This window comes from Lagopus muta, chromosome 2 (genome assembly GCF_023343835.1).
Source record: "Lagopus muta isolate bLagMut1 chromosome 2, bLagMut1 primary, whole genome shotgun sequence".
NCBI lineage: Eukaryota > Metazoa > Chordata > Aves > Galliformes > Phasianidae > Lagopus > Lagopus muta.
Window position 1 is genome coordinate 6,236,758 of NC_064434.1, and position 17,062 is coordinate 6,253,819.

Sequence of the window (17,062 nt, forward strand, 5' to 3'; positions counted from 1 at the left end):
GGGCAGGGAGGCCCTGCAGAGGGATCTAGATAAGCTGGATCGCTGGGCTGAGGTGAATGGGATGAGGTTTAACAAGGCCAAGTGTCGGGTTCTGCACTTTGGCCACAACAACCCCAGGCAGCGTTACAGGCTTGGGGATGAGTGGTTGGATGACAGTGAAGAGGAAAGGGACCTGGAGGTGTTGGTTGATGCTCGGCTGAACATGAGCCAACAGTGTGCCCAGGTGGCCAAGAGGGCCAACGGCATCCTGGCCTGCATTAGAAATAGTGTGGCCAGCAGGAGCAGGGAGGTGATCATCCCCCTGTACTCAGCACTGGTGAGGCCGCACCTCGAGTACTGTGTTCAGTTTTGGGCCCCTCACTACAAGAAAGACATTGAGGCCCTGGAAGAGAAGGGCAACGAAACTGGTGAGGGGTCTGGAGCACAAGTCTTATGAGGAGCGGCTGAAGGAGCTGGGATTGTTCAGTCTGGAGAAGAAGAGGCTCAGGGGAGACCTCATTGCACTGTACAACTTCCTGAAGGGAGGCCGTGGTGCAAAAGGGTCTGGCCTCTTCTCCCAGGCAAATAGTAGGACCCAAGGAAACGGCCAGAAGTTGTACCAGAGGAGGTTTAGGTTGGATATGAGGAGAAACTTTTTCTCTCAGAGGGTGGTCAGGCACTGCAATGCCTGCCCAGGGAGGTGGTGGAGTCGCCGTCCCTGGCAGTGTTCAAGAGGCGCCTGGATGAGGAGCTGTGAGAGATGGTTTAGTGCTTGTGGTACTGATAGGAATGGGAGGGGGGTTGGACTGGATGATCTTGCAGGTCGTTTCCAACCTTGTGATTCTGTGATTCTGTGATTCCAGCACCAGAGCAATGCCTGTTCTCTGGGTTTGAAACAAGTGTGCCAGGGTAGATTCAGGTTGAATATTAGGAACAATTTGCTCTCATGAAGAGCAGTGCTGCAGTGGCACAGCTGCCCAGGGAGGTGGTGGGGTCACCAAACATGGAGGTGTTCCAGAACCATGGGATGTGGCACTGAGGGACGTGGGTAGTGGGCACGGTGGATGGGCTGGGGTTGGACTTGGGGATCTGAGAGGTCTTGTCCAACCTGAACGATTCTATGATAATTGCCTAATGATTTTCAGAACCCTTCCTCGTGGAGCACGTTGGAAATCTCTGGAAATCTCTGGGAACTTCCCTTCTCTGGTGGCACTGAGCAGAGTCACACTGCAGCAAGCGTTCATGAAGTGTGCTATTATCTCTTGAGTCCTTTCTGCTCTGAAAGGATCAGCTCTGCATCTAATCTGCAGTTAATTGCTGCAGGAAGCAATAGTTTAAATAGTCAACGTGCAGGGCTGGTTATTCTTTATAGTAGGGATCATCCTTCTCCCTGGGCTCGAACACTCTTCTGCACTTTGTTTTTTTCCTTGGTCGTACAGCCTGGTTCTATTATCTGTACTAATTCTTGTGCAGATATTCACACAGACCCTGGATTTGCTAACTTTCTCTTTTTTCAGCCTGCTGCTTCCATATCCAGTCAGTCTCCCAGCTTTACAGTGCATTGCATATGAAGCAATCTGATCTTCTCACCTGCTTCTCACTGATCCTCTCACCTACGCATACTTGGTGTCTGTTCTGTTACAGCCATCATGCAATGCAGGGCATTCCAATTAATGTCATTATGCTTTTTTGATCTCTTTTGTTGCACTGTTTCATTCTCAGCAGCTGACCAGCTTCCAGTAGCCCAGTGGCACTGATTTACCTGGCTTGTTTTACATGTGGTGGGTTAACATCAGCTGCTGGCCAACGCAGTACAAATCTGCCAAGACAATGGAGGGAAAACCATGATTGTGAGAGACTGATGGCAAATGGGTTCCCTGGTTGGCCACACAGCACCTCCACTGCGGCCAGAGCAAAATATCTTGAGTATCCTGTGCCAAATTTGGGCCAGCAGTGGTTTAATTGCCATCCTCGATTTGCTGGTTGTGAAGGGACTGTCCAAAAGTCTCAGCCACGTGGAATGAGAAGCTTTGCTTTAGGACTCCACACGGCTAGAACCAGATTTGTGTAAGGTCTGTCTGGGATCATTCAGAGACCGTCTGTGTCCATGTGTTGGTGTATCTTCTCTATTCTCACCTATCTCTTTTAAAAGGGACCAAACAATAGTCACAGTCCACTCTGTTTCCATGTCATTTATCCTCCAGCTCTTGCTTGGCATGCAGATTTAATCTGATGAGAAGCTGCTGTCAGGTAGGTGCCTGACCATAGGTCATCCCAGATGGAGACCATTGCCTGTGTCTGCGTTTCCTTTAGACTTCTGTGGAACTTCTTCTCAAGCTGCTTCCACGGTGAAAAAGAAACAGACAAGAGATGGAACATCTGAAGTCAGTTACAGGAACTGCAGTTGGGTCTCCAAGGAGGACAGCTGCCTCGTTGATATACAAATAGGAAATAGAAGGGATTCTTCTCTTACACAAAAAGTAACACTTGCTAGAGGTGCAATTTTCCTGAGCCTCATGAGATGATCTGAAGTGGTGAGGCCTGGCTATTGCACTGCTGGCAAATGCAGAAGCATTGAATTTTCCACGTATCTTTTTTTCTTTCAGTGTCATCAAGACTGTCACAGACATCCTCCCCTCAGACAAGCTGCCAGTCACCTTCCATCCAGACAGGCAAAGTCATCTCCTCATCCCAGAAGCACAGCAAGAAGGCACTCAAACAGGTAAGTGGCACAGTCTGAGTTTGGGGATCACTGCAGTAATCTTATTTCTCTGTAGACCATCTTTCGAAGGGAAACTGCACGCTGCGGGGCTGAAAGTCAGGACTTGCTGCCTGTTGCATAAAGCAGGGCTTTGCTAAATCATAGAATCGTTCAGGTTGAAAAAGAACTCTGAGATCTCCAAGTCCAACCCCAACCCAGCCCACCGTGCCCACTGTGTCCCTCAGTGCCACATCCCCACAACTCTGGACCACCCCCAGGTTTGGTGACCCCACCACCTCCCTGGGCAGCTGTGCCACTGCAGCACTGCTCTTTTGGAGAGGAAACATTCCCTAATATCCAACCTGAACCTCCCCTGGCACAACTTAAGGCTGTCACCTCTTGTCCTAAAAATCATCCCTCTCTCTTAAAGGAGATTCAGAATTCTATCTTGCTTGGAAAAAGCACCTGGAAATTTTATCTTTGTTATTTTAGAGAATGAATCTGAGATACTGATTTTCACCCAAACTTTTTGGTGAATGTGCTTAGCTTTCCGCAGTCTGTTTTAGAACAAAGAAGGTTCTTGTGAGAGAAGAATTAAATCCTTTAACTTATTCCCCTCATTAGGGGCATACTTTCCCTTCCAGGGAACTCTGTGGCCCAGGGTATCTTTATGGAGGTGATAGAGGGGAAGCAGAGCATGCTGGCTTTGCACGGCTCCTCTAGTGGGCGTTATGAGAGAAGGAGCAGCGCTGGTTGTGCTGTGTGCTGGGATGTAGAGCTTACTGCATGCTCTCAGGATGGAACAGATAACTGTTACCTCACACGGTCTGGTTCTTTTAATGAGAAAAAGCAGGATGAATTATTCCCTTAAGGATCTTATTTGCAGGTGTTTCCCCAATGGCATTGTTTAGTTTTCCATGATCCTTAGAAAGGAAGTGCTTTAACAGGCTTAGACTTACCCCTCAGTCAAGCACAAATCTGCAAGGAGTTATGAATCAACTGCAGAGGAGGTGCGAGTCGAGGGATTACGGAAGCTTGTCACAGACAGATGAAATCCTGATGTGTTCTGGATAGGATTTACCTTTTCTCAGCCTGTTTTCCCAGCTTTTCCCAGCTGAGAAGCAACACTCAGGATGGTATTCAGCTCTTAGAGATGCCCGTGGTGTTTGGAAAAGGAGATGCAGTGAGAGATAAGGATGCAATTAGATCGTGCTGTCGAGGAAAATATTGCAGGTGAAGATGAAGAAATGGAATAAACTGGAGCTTTGTTGCCAGTAGGAGTTAGACGGATGTCAAGCCTCTCTTCTTTCTAATTCTTGTCTAATAGTTTCCCACTTTTCATCTCTGAATTCCCTCTGCTCCTCTTGCCACCAGCCTTCCCCACCTCTCCATCCACCCCCTGCATCTCTGCTCTCCCCACGCTTGGCCCCACCTTTCCTCTTGCACTGTTTACTCTGGAGCATTCTTGTTCCAGCGCTGACTCCGTGCATTCTGAAATATGTCAGACCTGGTGAGGTCCAGAATTTAGGTGGTGATCTCAGTTTCACTGCTCTCAGCCCTCTTGGGCTGGGGAAGAAAAGTCAGAAAGAAAGACAAATGGGGGAACACATGTTGGGCTTGACACGTGGCATACCTTGATCACACTGCACCATTCTGCAGCTGTCTATAAGGCCCAAAGCTGTTTCTGATGGTCACTGTCTTCCATCACAGCAGCATTTCTCCTTGGATTTTCTTCCCAGAGTAGAGAGTGTGTCCAGTTGGAGTGTGCTGATAACTTATCTTCTGGGCATGCTGGAGAAAGGCTTCTGCTGAAGAGTGCTGTAACCATCCAACCATTGTAACCCACCTGCCTAAAACTCACTGTGGCTTTGGATCAAATGAAGAACATTTTGAGCCCAATCCATTGCTTAATTTTAGTTCCAGTGGAATTCTGCTGTTTTGTCCAACTGTCACATTGGCCACCTCTTCCTAAACACAATTCCTGCTGTAGACAGGAAAAATCGTGCAAATTAGGTAGAATGAGCAAGCATCAATAGCTGGAGGGAGACAAAGGCCTTGTGAGTATACTAGAAAAAAGCATAATTTTTATTTCCCTCATAATCCTAAAGAAAGCTTTCCTATTTTTAATTATACCCAGATTATTTGCTAGCGTGCAGTCGAGGAGACAGCTGGCTGGACTCAGTGCTGGGTAATTATAACATCACTGGAGGGAAGAGAGAGCAGATTTTAAGTGAGGATGTTTAACCCCTGAACACCACACTGCTGCAGAAGCCACTTGTTCCTTACAGTCTTTGGGAAGAACTGGGAGTTGGAGGTTTGCATTACCTCCATCTGAATTGACAGAGGCATGTCAGCTCTCATCCTGGTGGAATGATGAAACACTCCCAGGGAGAATCCTCCTCTGTTGTAGTGATTGTGTGGTGATACAGAAAAAAAGGCATTCAGACTCTGGAATTCATGATCCAGATTCGGAAAGATGGGCGGATTCTCACCCTGGGCTGGAAAATGAAGATGCTGCCCCAGTTCTTTCCTCTGCTCCTCTCCCATTCACTGACCTCACCTCCTCCTCACACAGCTCAAGCAGCCACATCCCAAAGCCATCAGAATTCAGATCTCGTCGGAGTTTTCAGAGGTTTTAAATTTTTAATTAAATTGTTTTAATATTGTTTGTGCTGCTGGCCTTCATCTTAATCCATTCTTGTTGTCTAATGTTGCTACACACGCATGGAAGGAGTAAGGCCAGGAGCTGAGCTGGGCTGCACCCTACAGAAGCTCTTGGGTTGGTAAATCAAACACCCACAGAATCATGGAATCATTCAGGTTGGAAAAGACCTCAAACAGTCCAACCCCAGCCCACCCCACTGTGCCCACCGTGTCCCTCAGTGCCACATCCCCACGGCTCTGGAACACCCCCAGCTCTGGTGTCCTCACCACCTCCCTGGGCAGCTGTGCCACTGCAGCTCTGCTCTTTATGAGAGGATATTTTTCCTAATACCCAACCTGAACATGGGCTATGTGCTGTGGCTGAGGTCTGAACCCACATTGAGGTCACAGCCATATTTGGATGGCCAAGGGGGGCGAACGAGCTCCTTTTTGCAAGGCTTCAGAGCTGGCTGGAACCTGAGCAGGGCATTAACAGCCAGCGGTCGCCCTGGTGTGTGTGGCTGGAGATCTGCCCTGCAGGGAAGGCAGGCAGCGACCCGCAGAGCTGTGATGAAAAGGCAGTGTGTGGGTGAGGGCAGAATGGGCTGTCTTGTAGCGTAATGTAATGTAGTGCTGGCCTGCATGAAGGCTCTTCTGGAGCTCCCCCTCACCATCCATGTGTGCAAGTTCAGATGCTGCAGTCAATGACCAGATTACGTGGGAATTGAACTTGTATCGAATGCCTCCCTATCTTTTTCTTTTAAGCTTCTGACCTCAATAGCAGGAGATTAATTGTGCATAGTAGGGAATGTTTACCCTTCCCAATTTTCCATTTTGTTGTTTTTTTCAGTTTCACTGATTTTTTTATTTTTATTTTTATTTTTTTGCCCTGCACTGCAGGTGACTGTTTAGGAACTGCTTGATAGATAGGAAAACAGGCATCTGCCATGTCACCTGGTGATTTGAATCCTCCTGTTGTCAGTCTTCTTCAAGTGGTGCCTTCCCAAACTGAGGGTCTGTCTTTCCCTTTCCTCATGTGGCCCCTTCCTGGGGGCTCCTGGGTGTTTATATTCCCTCTCCTGCTCATAACTGTATTTTGTTATGATTGTATAAGATAGTGATGTTGTCTCATTAACAGCCCCACTCATTTGTATACTCACTTCCTGTTCCTAGATTCTGGTGTGTGCTTTATCTGTTGGAATTCCTTCTGTTTATTTTTGAGTTCATTTTTTGGAAGCACACACTTTGGCTTGGGTAGCAGCTGCACTTTAACCAAATTGCCTCCTTACTTCCTCGTCGCAGCCACTGGTGCTTTTTTGGCAAAGCTGTAGTTGTCTTAACAGCCTTTATTGTAGCAAAGGATTTTAGTGTTCCATTCCTTATTACTTTCCTAATTGAAAAAAGAAGAATCTTTCCTAATGGTTGTTGTCTCTGTTGAATGTTTTTAGTAAGTTGCTGCTTGCTTCTCCAGGAGGTAAAAATGAATTACGTTGTAGAATTGATGCTTTGAAATTAGTTATACTTACTACTTGATTACTTGATAATTACTACTTGAACCAGCTCCAGATTTGGAATTCCTTCCTCTAGAGAAATCATTTTTAAGGTAACAACACAACTTTGGGTATTCTGCAGCCGTTACCTTTTGGCTGTAGGTGCAGAGGTAGGCAGTGTGTGCCTGTAGAGCTGCATTTAAGTAGATTGGTGTCCCATGCAGAATGAATGAAAGCTTTCTATGCGCTCACCGCGAGACTCCAGCTGTCATCTGCTGTCAGTCAGGATGCCTGTGCTGTGCGTTCATCATTTCTGAGAGTATTTTGAATTTCCTCTTCCCCAGGCCTTGAAACAGCAGCAGCAGAAGCAGCAGCAGCAGCAATGCAGAGCAGGCATGCCGGTGTCCTCTAATCAGCACGTCCTGCTGAAGGCTGTCAAGGCAGCCAGTGCCTCCACACCTACAAAACCTGGTACGTGGCAGCAGCTCCTGTCCTGCTCGTTGCTATTGTCACTGTCATTGTAACTTGCTTTTTCTTTCTGGGGAGTCTCCTTCTCTGGAGGTGCTCAAGACCTGCCTGGATGCCGACCTGTGTGACCTGCTGTAGGAAACCTGCTTTGGCAGGGGGTTGGACTCGATGAGCTCTGGAGGTCCCTTCCAACCCCTGTAATTCTGTGATTCTCTTAGGGGAGGAAAGAATAAAGTCCTCTTTCCCAGTGGTTTTGTTTCTGAGATATTCCAGCTCCTTTCTCCCTGACTTGGACTTTATTAGGAGCACATTCTGTTAAGAACAGATCTTGAATGGGTTTTACTGTGCAACATCTTTCTGTGACAGATGCCACCCCCCTTAGTTGCATGTGCACTGTAGTCAGGTCTTTCTCATGTCTAAGCAAATTAGGCAGTTTCTTTTAGTATTCATTTCTTTGCAGACTGCCTTTTCATTCTGTAGTGTGGCTTTCATGTCATGTTTCAAAGATGTATGTTTTTACCTGAAAGATTCTGAAGTGCTCTCCTGAAATTATACTACATTTGAAATGAATGCAGTGGTAGAATCATCACAGAATGGTTTAGATTGGAAGGGACCTTAAAGGTCACCCAGTTGCAACCCCTTGCCATGAACAGGGCTGCTCTGCTCTTTCTCCTTCAGCTCCTTTCCCAGCAGCAGGTTTTCACTGCTCATCACAAGTTCTGTGTGGTTTCTTCTGGCCAGTTATGTGTAGGCTCTTCTCATCAGAACTGCTTTCCAGGATGAGCTCCCTGTTCTGTAGGCATGATTTCAGTTGTTAAGATGCAGCAAATGGCTTCTGCATTTCTATTGCATGGTTTACACCAAGCCCAAGGTGCTGCAGGGCCTGGGGCAGACACCTCTTTCTCAGTTGGAAGAGTCCTGCTGTCCATCTTACTCCTTCTATAAACTTACTGACGTAGAGAATTAAAACCCTGCAGCACATTCAGGGTGTGGATCTATTCTGAATTCATATGGTGTCATGGTATTCTTTGTTCCTTTGCTAACCATCCCCAGCATTTGCTTTATTTTTTTTTACCTAGCCAAGAGAAGCCATTTTCCTGGCTTAAAGTTAAAGTTCCAACCCTCTTTCCTGACTTATTTTCTATCTTCGGGCCCAACACTGCATATGTATATGTATATGGTTAGGAGAGTTCTTTTTGCACATCACTTCTGTCTCTGTGCAGCGAATCACATCTGTTGTTCTGTCACTCAGTTATCCATTGGCATGAAGTCCTCCTGCAGCAACAACAGGGGACTGAGATCTCTACCAAAAAGCAAGGATCTTCTCTGGTTCAGTCCTGCTGATTCTGATCCTGCAGCCCATACTCAGGTCCTGTCTGAAGTCCCAGCACTTAGCCCCACTATTTACCCATTATTATGAGTAAAATGCTGTGCTTTCTTTCAAACTCAAACACTTCCATGAGTGGAAATTCCCTCCTTCTTAATAATGACCCCGTGTTTTTCCATCGTTAAGCCTTGATTTATGTGGCTGATCTTGGTTCAGAAAGATGATGGTCACAAAAATGGAACTACTGAATAAAACACAGCAAGAGTGCTCAGTGTAAAAGGCTTCTGTCACAGATGGAGCGACTGAGGCTGGCAGCCATGAATCGGAGGTTCCAATTCAGGTTGGAAAAGATCTCAGATCCCCAAGTCCAACCCCAACGCAGCCCACCATCCCCACTGCCCACATCCCTCAGTGCCACATCCCCACTGTTCTGGACAACCCCCAGGTTTGGTGACCCCCCCACCTCTCTAAGCAGCCCGTCCCAATGCCTTTCAGAGAAGGAATTGTTCCTGATATCCAACCTGATGTCCCTTGGTGCAACTTGAGGCCACCACTTTGCATTCTATCACTAGTTACCTGAGAGAATGGCTGCCCGAAAAACAAGAGAGAAAACACACAGGAGACCACAGCAAAATCACATTTCCAATTTCAAACCCTCAGCTATTTTTAGTCTTCTTAAAATTAACTTCTTGCCCTCCTTGCAGCCAGGGAAATGCCCCAGAGCACCGCTTAGTTTACGAGTAGGGAAGTAGCCAGAGAGGGCTGCATAGCAGTAACACAGTGAGGCAGCAGTGACTACAGGAACATTTTGCTGTTTGCTGTTGGATTATCTTGGTGTAACGCTAGGAACTGTGCTGCAATTCCCTGCTCATGTGAAAAATTCCACAGCCATCAGAAACGGATCTAGGATGCCCCTGAGAGCTCATCTTGTCCATAGGGCAGGATCTGCTGTGCCGTCCTGACAGATGCTTTCTCCACTCTGTTCTCAGAGACACTGTTGCAAAGGCCAGAAACTCCCAGCAAGTCTTGACCTTCCTGCTTTGTTAACTCTGTCCTTACATTGTTTTTATCAGTCTCCAATCAAAATCTTTCCTTGGTTTGGTTGAAAACCAAGATTTCCTTCCTGTCCACTGTGGAAGTAGAAGGTTATTTGATTGTTTGGTTATTTGATATCTTCTCTCTACAGCCTTTCACATAACTGGAAATGTTGTCTCATCTCTTGCTCGTTTTCTTTAGTATAAAGTTCTTCCTGTGTTTTTTAGTGTGTTTGTTTATTCTCCCTTTCCAAATAGCCCTAAAGAAATCCAAACCCAAACTAGACCAATCTGTCCTGGCTAGCTGATTCATCCTGCTGGAATGTTTCTTGCACATCTGTTCAGACATATGCAAGGTTGCAGCCATGTGCTGTACATCCATTTGAAAGAAATGGCCATACTTAGCTGTGCTTCATGCATCATTTAAAGGCAGAGGAAGTGATGCGGGCATTGAATCGTTGATGATGTTTCCTGTTGTTCCCAGGCAGCTTTGCAGTTCAGACCCTTTCTGAAAGGTTCAGGTGAAAACCATGAATCTTGTGTTTGTCCTGAGCTGTGGCCCTGCTCGTGCAGCCTGGGACGCAGTTACCATTGGTTGGCATGGAGGTGATGGGTTGGTGGTTGGACTGGATGATCTTAGAGGCCTTTTCCAACCTCAGTGTTTGTTTCAGTGATTCTGCCAGGCCTCGCTCCCCAAATCTCACCAGCCAGCTACAGTTGTGTCATTCTGTGATCCTTCCCTTCCATTTGTCCACCCATCCAAACCTAATGTCTCAGCTTGCCTGCAGCGTTTCAGGACACAATGTCAAATGTCTTGCTGAAATTGAGGTAATTGGCATCCACCTGTCTTCTCTCATCCACAAATCCAGTCATTTGATGGCAGAAGATAATCAAGCTATTCAGGCATGATTTACCCTGCTAAATCCACGCTGACTGCTTCCATCTCCTTTGTGTGCACAGCACTGTGCTCCAGTGTGGCATTACAGGGACAACTGTGACTGGTCTGTATTTTCTGTTTGTATTTTTCACCCTTTTTGACAGTGGGTGCAACGTTTGCTTTGGAGTTAAGGATTAAACTCACTTCACACATTGTCTCAAGAAAATCAGGGAGAAACTGGGTTTGGAAAAGCCCTCTCAGGTCCACAGGTCCAACCCCAACCCAGCCCACTGTGCCCAGTGCCCACTGTGTCCCTCAGTGCCACATCCCCACAGTCATGGAACACCTCCAGCTTTGGTGACCCCACCACCTCCCTGGGCAGCTGTGCCTCTGCAGCACTGCTCTTCATGGGAAGAAATTGTTCCTAATACCCAACCTGAACCTCCCTGACAGATATATTTCTCAGCTTTTGCTGTAGTCCCTATAGAATTGGACTTACTTGCTTAGTAGAAGCAGTGTACATTCATGCACCCCTCAATTAAGCTCTTAAGTGGAGACCTGTCATTATCTGTAAAGGGAGGGAAGACCTGGTCGTGTTGTTAACTCATCTCACTTAGAAAGAGGAGAGAAAGGCAGGCAGGGAGAATCTGGGGAAGAAATCCTTCCCACCAGCAGAAGATAGTAGTGCTGTGCAAAAAGGAGTGTGGGTGGCACTGCTTTGTAAGGCAAAATGAACGTGGTGAAATCATCAGCTCAGTAGTGACTCTGGGGGAGGACATGAAAATATCTGAGTATTTGAAAGGGGAGGAGGAATTACTGAGGTTGGCCTAAAATAATAACATTTAGAAGAAAAGGTAAGAAATTAGAAAGCACACATAAGGTATGAAAAGATTTTTTGTGATGGTGAACTCCAGTAGAAATTAAAGCTGCATCTGAAAGGACGTTTCAACAGGATCCTTACTGGACTGAATATAAATGGGAAGTAAAATGGGACTAGCAGGAAAATAGACTCAAACCATAACTGAAATGGGTGTCCATCTCTTGGTTTTGTCTTTGTTTTGTGATGATGAGAGAGCTACAGAGGGCCGTTCTGCTCTCAGCCTGCTGGGAAATAAGTGCTACAAGAATAAAGGAGTGTCAGTATCATAGAAGTGCTTGTCCCAGAGCTGCTGGGATTGCAGTGAGCGTGTTAAAGTGAGCGTGTTTGTTTCAGTCCAAACAGATGTCTTGTATAATATTTCTTTGTATATCCCTGTGTTGAACTGTTTCAATTTCCTGTGCAGCTTGGGTAGGAAAGCAGTCCGATGGACACTCAAACAGCTCTCAGAACTCCACCTCCAGCTCCTCTGCCTCTGTTAAGCTTGACAACTCCTTGCCAGGGCTGGGGAAGAAGCCATTCCAGAGATCTGACAGGCTCCACGCAAGTAAGACATTGATTTTTTCTGATTTAGTTGTTGTGATGACAGAACAAAAGCCAGAATGGCAGCTGACCAAAACATGCCATTAATTCCATTTCCGCAGTGATTTGTGGAAGGCACTCCCACTGTTCTGCATGAACTGAGATAAATCATTCAAACCTTTCGTATACAAATAAGCCTTTGCTCATTCTGTAGCACCGAGGGTTTCTGCCTGTGAATTTGGAGCTCAGTTTGAGAAGCAAAGAAGGATTTGCATTACTTTGAAGGCTTTTTGTATGCACTTAAGGCACTGTGGTAACAGACAAAGAGGAAAAAATGCTCCTCCCCACATCCTTCAGGGCCCGGTGTTACTTAGCTTCCTTCCCATTCATCTTTCTCAACTTCTGTAGTTTCTTTTGCATATACCAAGGATGGGATTGACCTTGGTTAACACTGCTCCAGCCGTGCTAATCGTCCCAGATTTCCTTTATTGCTGGTGAAGAATTGCTGGCACTGTGAGGGCGTGTTTCATTTGCCCTCCATTGGATTCTGTCCTACTGCAGGATGATTTGTGCCCTGGAGGTCTGACTTAGGGAAGCCTAGGAAGCTAGCTGAAGTGCCAGTCCCTGCATGTTAGACATCTCTGTAGGTTTGGTGGAATAAAATAGGGTGTTGTTATGTGAGTGGCACCTTGACCTGCCTCTAGAAGTCACAAGGAAAAGAGGACAGTGTGTTCTCATTACATACTGGACCAGAATCCCATCAGTTGAGAACTGTTCGCCCACAAATCCTCTGAGGCTTCTCCCTTTCCCCGTTCCTTCTCCCACACCACAAGGCTCAGACCCATTTACAGAGCCACGTGAGACAAGGTTGCTTTTACAGTTCTTACCTTGGCCCTTTAAAAAGGATTGTCATCCACTGATGTGGAAGAATTGCCAGGTTCTCAAGTTCATATGGATGAAATACTGGAAAAAAACATAAGGCAGAGGAATGCTGGTGCCATTTCTGTACATGGACTCTCAATCAGATGGGAAGCACGCAGCCAGGTTGAGATGCTGCTCTCCTGCCCAGCTTCGTCTCACTCTGTAATCAGGAAAGTGCAGCTCCTGATGAATTACAAACCTGCAATTCCTGAGGGAGTCGTGTACGTGATAGAAATGCTTCCTTTGCTTTTATTTTCTGAGTTTGCAGCACATACATGAAGCTGGCTGTAGCATGAGAGTCAGTGCTGAATTTGTTGGCTTTCAAACGCAGAAAAGGAGAGAGGATTGCTCGTTTTTGCTGCTTTGTCCAGGCTTGTGGTTTCAACACAAGAAGAATGAGCTGCTTTTAGTGAGAGTAAAGCAGGAAAGTCCAAGAAGAAATCCCTAAGAACAATGTGACCTTAACTGGAGGCTTAAAATAGAGAACTGGTGTGGCTGAAAGTTTGTGCAGAAACCCTTCTGAAAAAGAGTTCTTGCCAGCCCCCAGAGGGACACCCGTGCTTCCTAGGAAATCCAGATGAACTGACCCAGGGTATGATGGAAGAATTCAGTAACAGAAATGACCTCCCAGTTTTGTTTCTAACTATATGTACAACTTTTTGCAAAGGTAAATGGTGTATTTCAGGTTAAGGTTTGAAACAGAGCTCTGAAGCGCTCTTTGGGAGCCTTTAATCCTCTCATAGATAAGATGCTACTCTCTGTTCTCTCTGGTTCTTTTCAGGGCAGCTGAAGAGAACAAAGTGTGCTGAAATTGACGTGGAAACTCCCGACTCCATCCTGGTGAACACCAACCTGAGGGCACTCATCAACAAGCACACGTTCTCTGTTCTGCCCACAGAGTGCCAGCAGCGCCTGCTGCTGCTGCTGCCAGAGGTGGACAGGCAGGTGAGTTGTGGTTTGGGGGCAGAGAGGCTCCTGGTATCAGTGGGGAGTAAATCTGATGAGACACAGAACCATAGACTGGCCTGGGTTGAAAAGGCCCACAACGCTCATCCAGTTCCAACCCCTGCTGTGTGCAGGTCACCAACCAGCAGCCCAGGCTGCCCAGAGCCACATCCAGCCTGGCCTTCATTGCCTCCAGAGATCATGCAGACATCCAAGCACTACATTAATCTCTAGTGGAGTAGACTTTTTTTATTCTGTGTACCGTGCAAAATATTACAACATTCTTCTATGTTTCTTTGGGGATTTGTTGCTACCAGATTAAAGAATTCAAGTTTGATAAATCAGTGGCTTAGTTCCATCCAGTCAACACTGTGTTCCCAGCTACAGTGAGAGAAGTGTTTGTGGTGCATCAGACTCCACAGGGGCCAGTGGGAGGAACATGGTGGTCTCATTGTTTTCCTCTCTTTTCTTCTCCCAGACTCTTTGGTACAGGATTAACCCTGCAGCTTTCTGGACAGGTGCCTTCCCAATACCTGAACACACACTGGAATTCAGTTCCATCTTCTTCTGTTTCTCATTATCTTGTGTTGCTGGTGTCAAATTTTGGGCTTTGCTAAATTCAAAACGGAGCGAGTTTTCAATTGCATTTTTATGTTGTCCAGATTGCAGAGTAAACCCCAAAGAGTTGGAGTCCTGATCTGAAACACACAGCAGGTGAAAGGCAGCAGGCACACAGCAGGAGGCACCTATGGGGCAGTTTGTTTTTTGCAGATGCTGTGCTCAACACCTCTGTGTGTGGGAGGAAAAGGGCTTGAAAAGGCAGAAAAGTACTTGGTGGGAAGGAATGGGATCCACATCAGGATTTCTGTTCTATCCTGAGGGATACAAAACAGCCTGCTTGAAGCAGTCTTAACATCACAGCAGTTTTCTTCAGCAGTGGATCCAGGGTTGATAGAGATGAGACCAAATGTTACCCTTGCTTGTAAAAGGAGGAAAATACAGTGAGTTCAGGGAGTGAAGTTCAGTCTGTTTGTGCTGAGCACCAGAAAGGTTAGAGCTTGAACAAAGATACTTCCTTTTGCCTTCATCATATGATATGTTGATGTCAGCATTCCTACCTCACTGGGCCTGGGAGCTTCCAAGCAACGTGGGATTCTGCACCGTGCTTGCATGGGATTCTGCACTGCCTTTCCACTTCTGTTGTAGGGATGTTTGTTCAGATGTATTCACGTACAACCTAGAGCATCCTGCAGACACCATGGGTGGCTTTGGGACATCCTGTATCAGATCTGGGTGTCCCTTGAAGATATTTTACTGTGTCTGTTCAGATTAGGGCTACGTGCCAATTCATACTCATCCCAGTCACTCCCAAGGGGTCTGCAGCTCAGCTGTAGTTATTCCAGGCTCCTATAGAAAGTGGAAATCCAGTTGGTACAGTCAGCAGCATGCAGCCAAACCAGCTGCTTCACGATGAAGCCTTTTTGTTTGTGCTGCTGTTCTGCAGCTCACGGAGCATTAATAATGCATATGGGTCACACAGCTGCACTGAGGTCTGCTGTGCAGAGGGTGCTGTTGAGCAGATCCATTAGGAGTTAGGAAGAGTTGTGATGTTGTGTCATAAATTCTAATCTTCAATCAGACCCATCAGGGCCTTGTTAGTTCAATAAATAATTGGAGGACTTGTTTTTTAAGTCTTGTTGCCTTTGCAGTAGTGAGGTACGTGTCAAAGTACGATGTGATGGAGTTTGCAGCTGGAGTTCACTGGCAAGAAGCTCACAGCAGATGGCAAGACAATTCTGTCCCAACTTTTAAGTTTAATTATCCTTAAATTCAATTAGAATTTGACTAAGAACGAAGTTTGATTATCTAAATAATGCAGCTTAGCTTCTGAGAGGCTGCATTTTGCATTTCACTGTAGTAAATCTCCCACCCCCCGGTGACACACTCCATAGCAGAGTCAGACTTTCCCATAGTAAACAGAAGAGGTGAAGACATTGGATGTGCCAAAGGCAAAAGGTCCCCTCTCCGTTGTGTCTGTGTGGAGGTGGCTTAGTGCCTCTCCAAGTGGGCACTTACTGAGACATGGCCCAGGGCTGACACCAGGTATGGGCAGACCGTATGTGCAGCAGAGGATCACCTTTTGAGTTGCACTCTGTGGCTGATCAGTATGGATTTGGATTAGAACAGGAACCTCTCTTTCTGTACATCTCTGCAGTGGTTCTGCAGCTGCAAATTACTGAATGTGCCTTTTTGTGTTTCTAACAGAAAAGTGCACATTTGTTTCTGTGTGGTGATCATTTCCCACCGTGCTGTGTTCCAGTCTCAGCCTTATGCTTTTGCATTTACGTCCTGCACTGTAACTTGACTATCCAATTTGGTTAACTGTATTTTCAAGACCGAATGAGTTTAGAGCTTCACTTGTCCCTGTTTTTCCAGAGGCAGCTATGATTATGTTTACAGGCATTTCAGAGTTACTTTAACCTGATAACTTCTATATCCCTGCTTTTCCCAGAAGACAGCAGAGCTTTTGCTCTGGACAGTGATTCAAGGCAATGTCTTGCATTAATTTTGCAGGGCAGAATGCATTTGAAGAGGCTGTTCATGGGCATTGCTGTCCCATTTCCTTGCACTTCTCCTTGCCACCTGTATCTTGCACTGTTTGTGTGCATTTGTGCAGCAGCAGAGCAGGGTAGGCTTGGGCTGAAGCAAAGAAGAGGAAAATTTGTCACAGTCTCCGGATTCCAGACTTGGTTTCTTTTCTTCAGATTGAAATAAAGGCTGACTGTAGAGAGATTTGTAGCAACATTGCAACTCTCGTTCTGTTTTCACACAGCACAACATGGGACGTTGGCCTTTTCAGCTAATCATCACTGTTTGCTTTGTGATGTATTCCAGGTTGGGGCAGATGGTTTGATGAAGCTGAGTGGTTCAGCGTTGAACAATGAGTTCTTCACTTCAGCTGCCCAGGGCTGGAAGGAGAGGTTGTCAGAAGGTAAGACTTCTCATAGCAAAGAAGTAAAGTGTTACAAGGCTTTCAGCTCATCAGTGTTTTGGGGAATGTGTAAGATAAATTTGTGTAAAATAAATTTGGGGTCGCCGTTCCTGGCAGTGTTCAAGAGGCACCTGGATGAGGAGCTACAAGATGTGGTTTAGTGCTTGTGGCACTAATAGGAATGGGAGGGTGGTTGGACTGGATGATCTTGCAGGTCGTTTCCAACCTTCAATTCTGTGATTCAGTGATGGAGAAACTGAAAGGCTGGGTAAGTTCCTAGGTAAAG

The 17,062-nt window shown here is 46.3% G+C and overlaps 1 protein-coding gene across 3 annotated transcripts in view; it reads left to right on the forward strand.

Annotated features, from left to right (window-relative positions):
* Positions 1-17,062, forward strand: part of ASXL2 (ASXL transcriptional regulator 2) — a 92,732-nt gene that overhangs the window by 60,229 nt on the left and 15,441 nt on the right. For all 3 annotated transcript variants that reach the window (XM_048937304.1, XM_048937305.1, XM_048937306.1), the window contains 5 exons: positions 2,586-2,701; positions 7,158-7,284; positions 11,803-11,943; positions 13,621-13,784; positions 16,680-16,776. In XM_048937304.1, the coding sequence (XP_048793261.1) occupies positions 2,586-2,701; positions 7,158-7,284; positions 11,803-11,943; positions 13,621-13,784; positions 16,680-16,776 (645 nt within the window). The remainder of the gene's footprint in view (positions 1-2,585; positions 2,702-7,157; positions 7,285-11,802; positions 11,944-13,620; positions 13,785-16,679; positions 16,777-17,062) is intronic.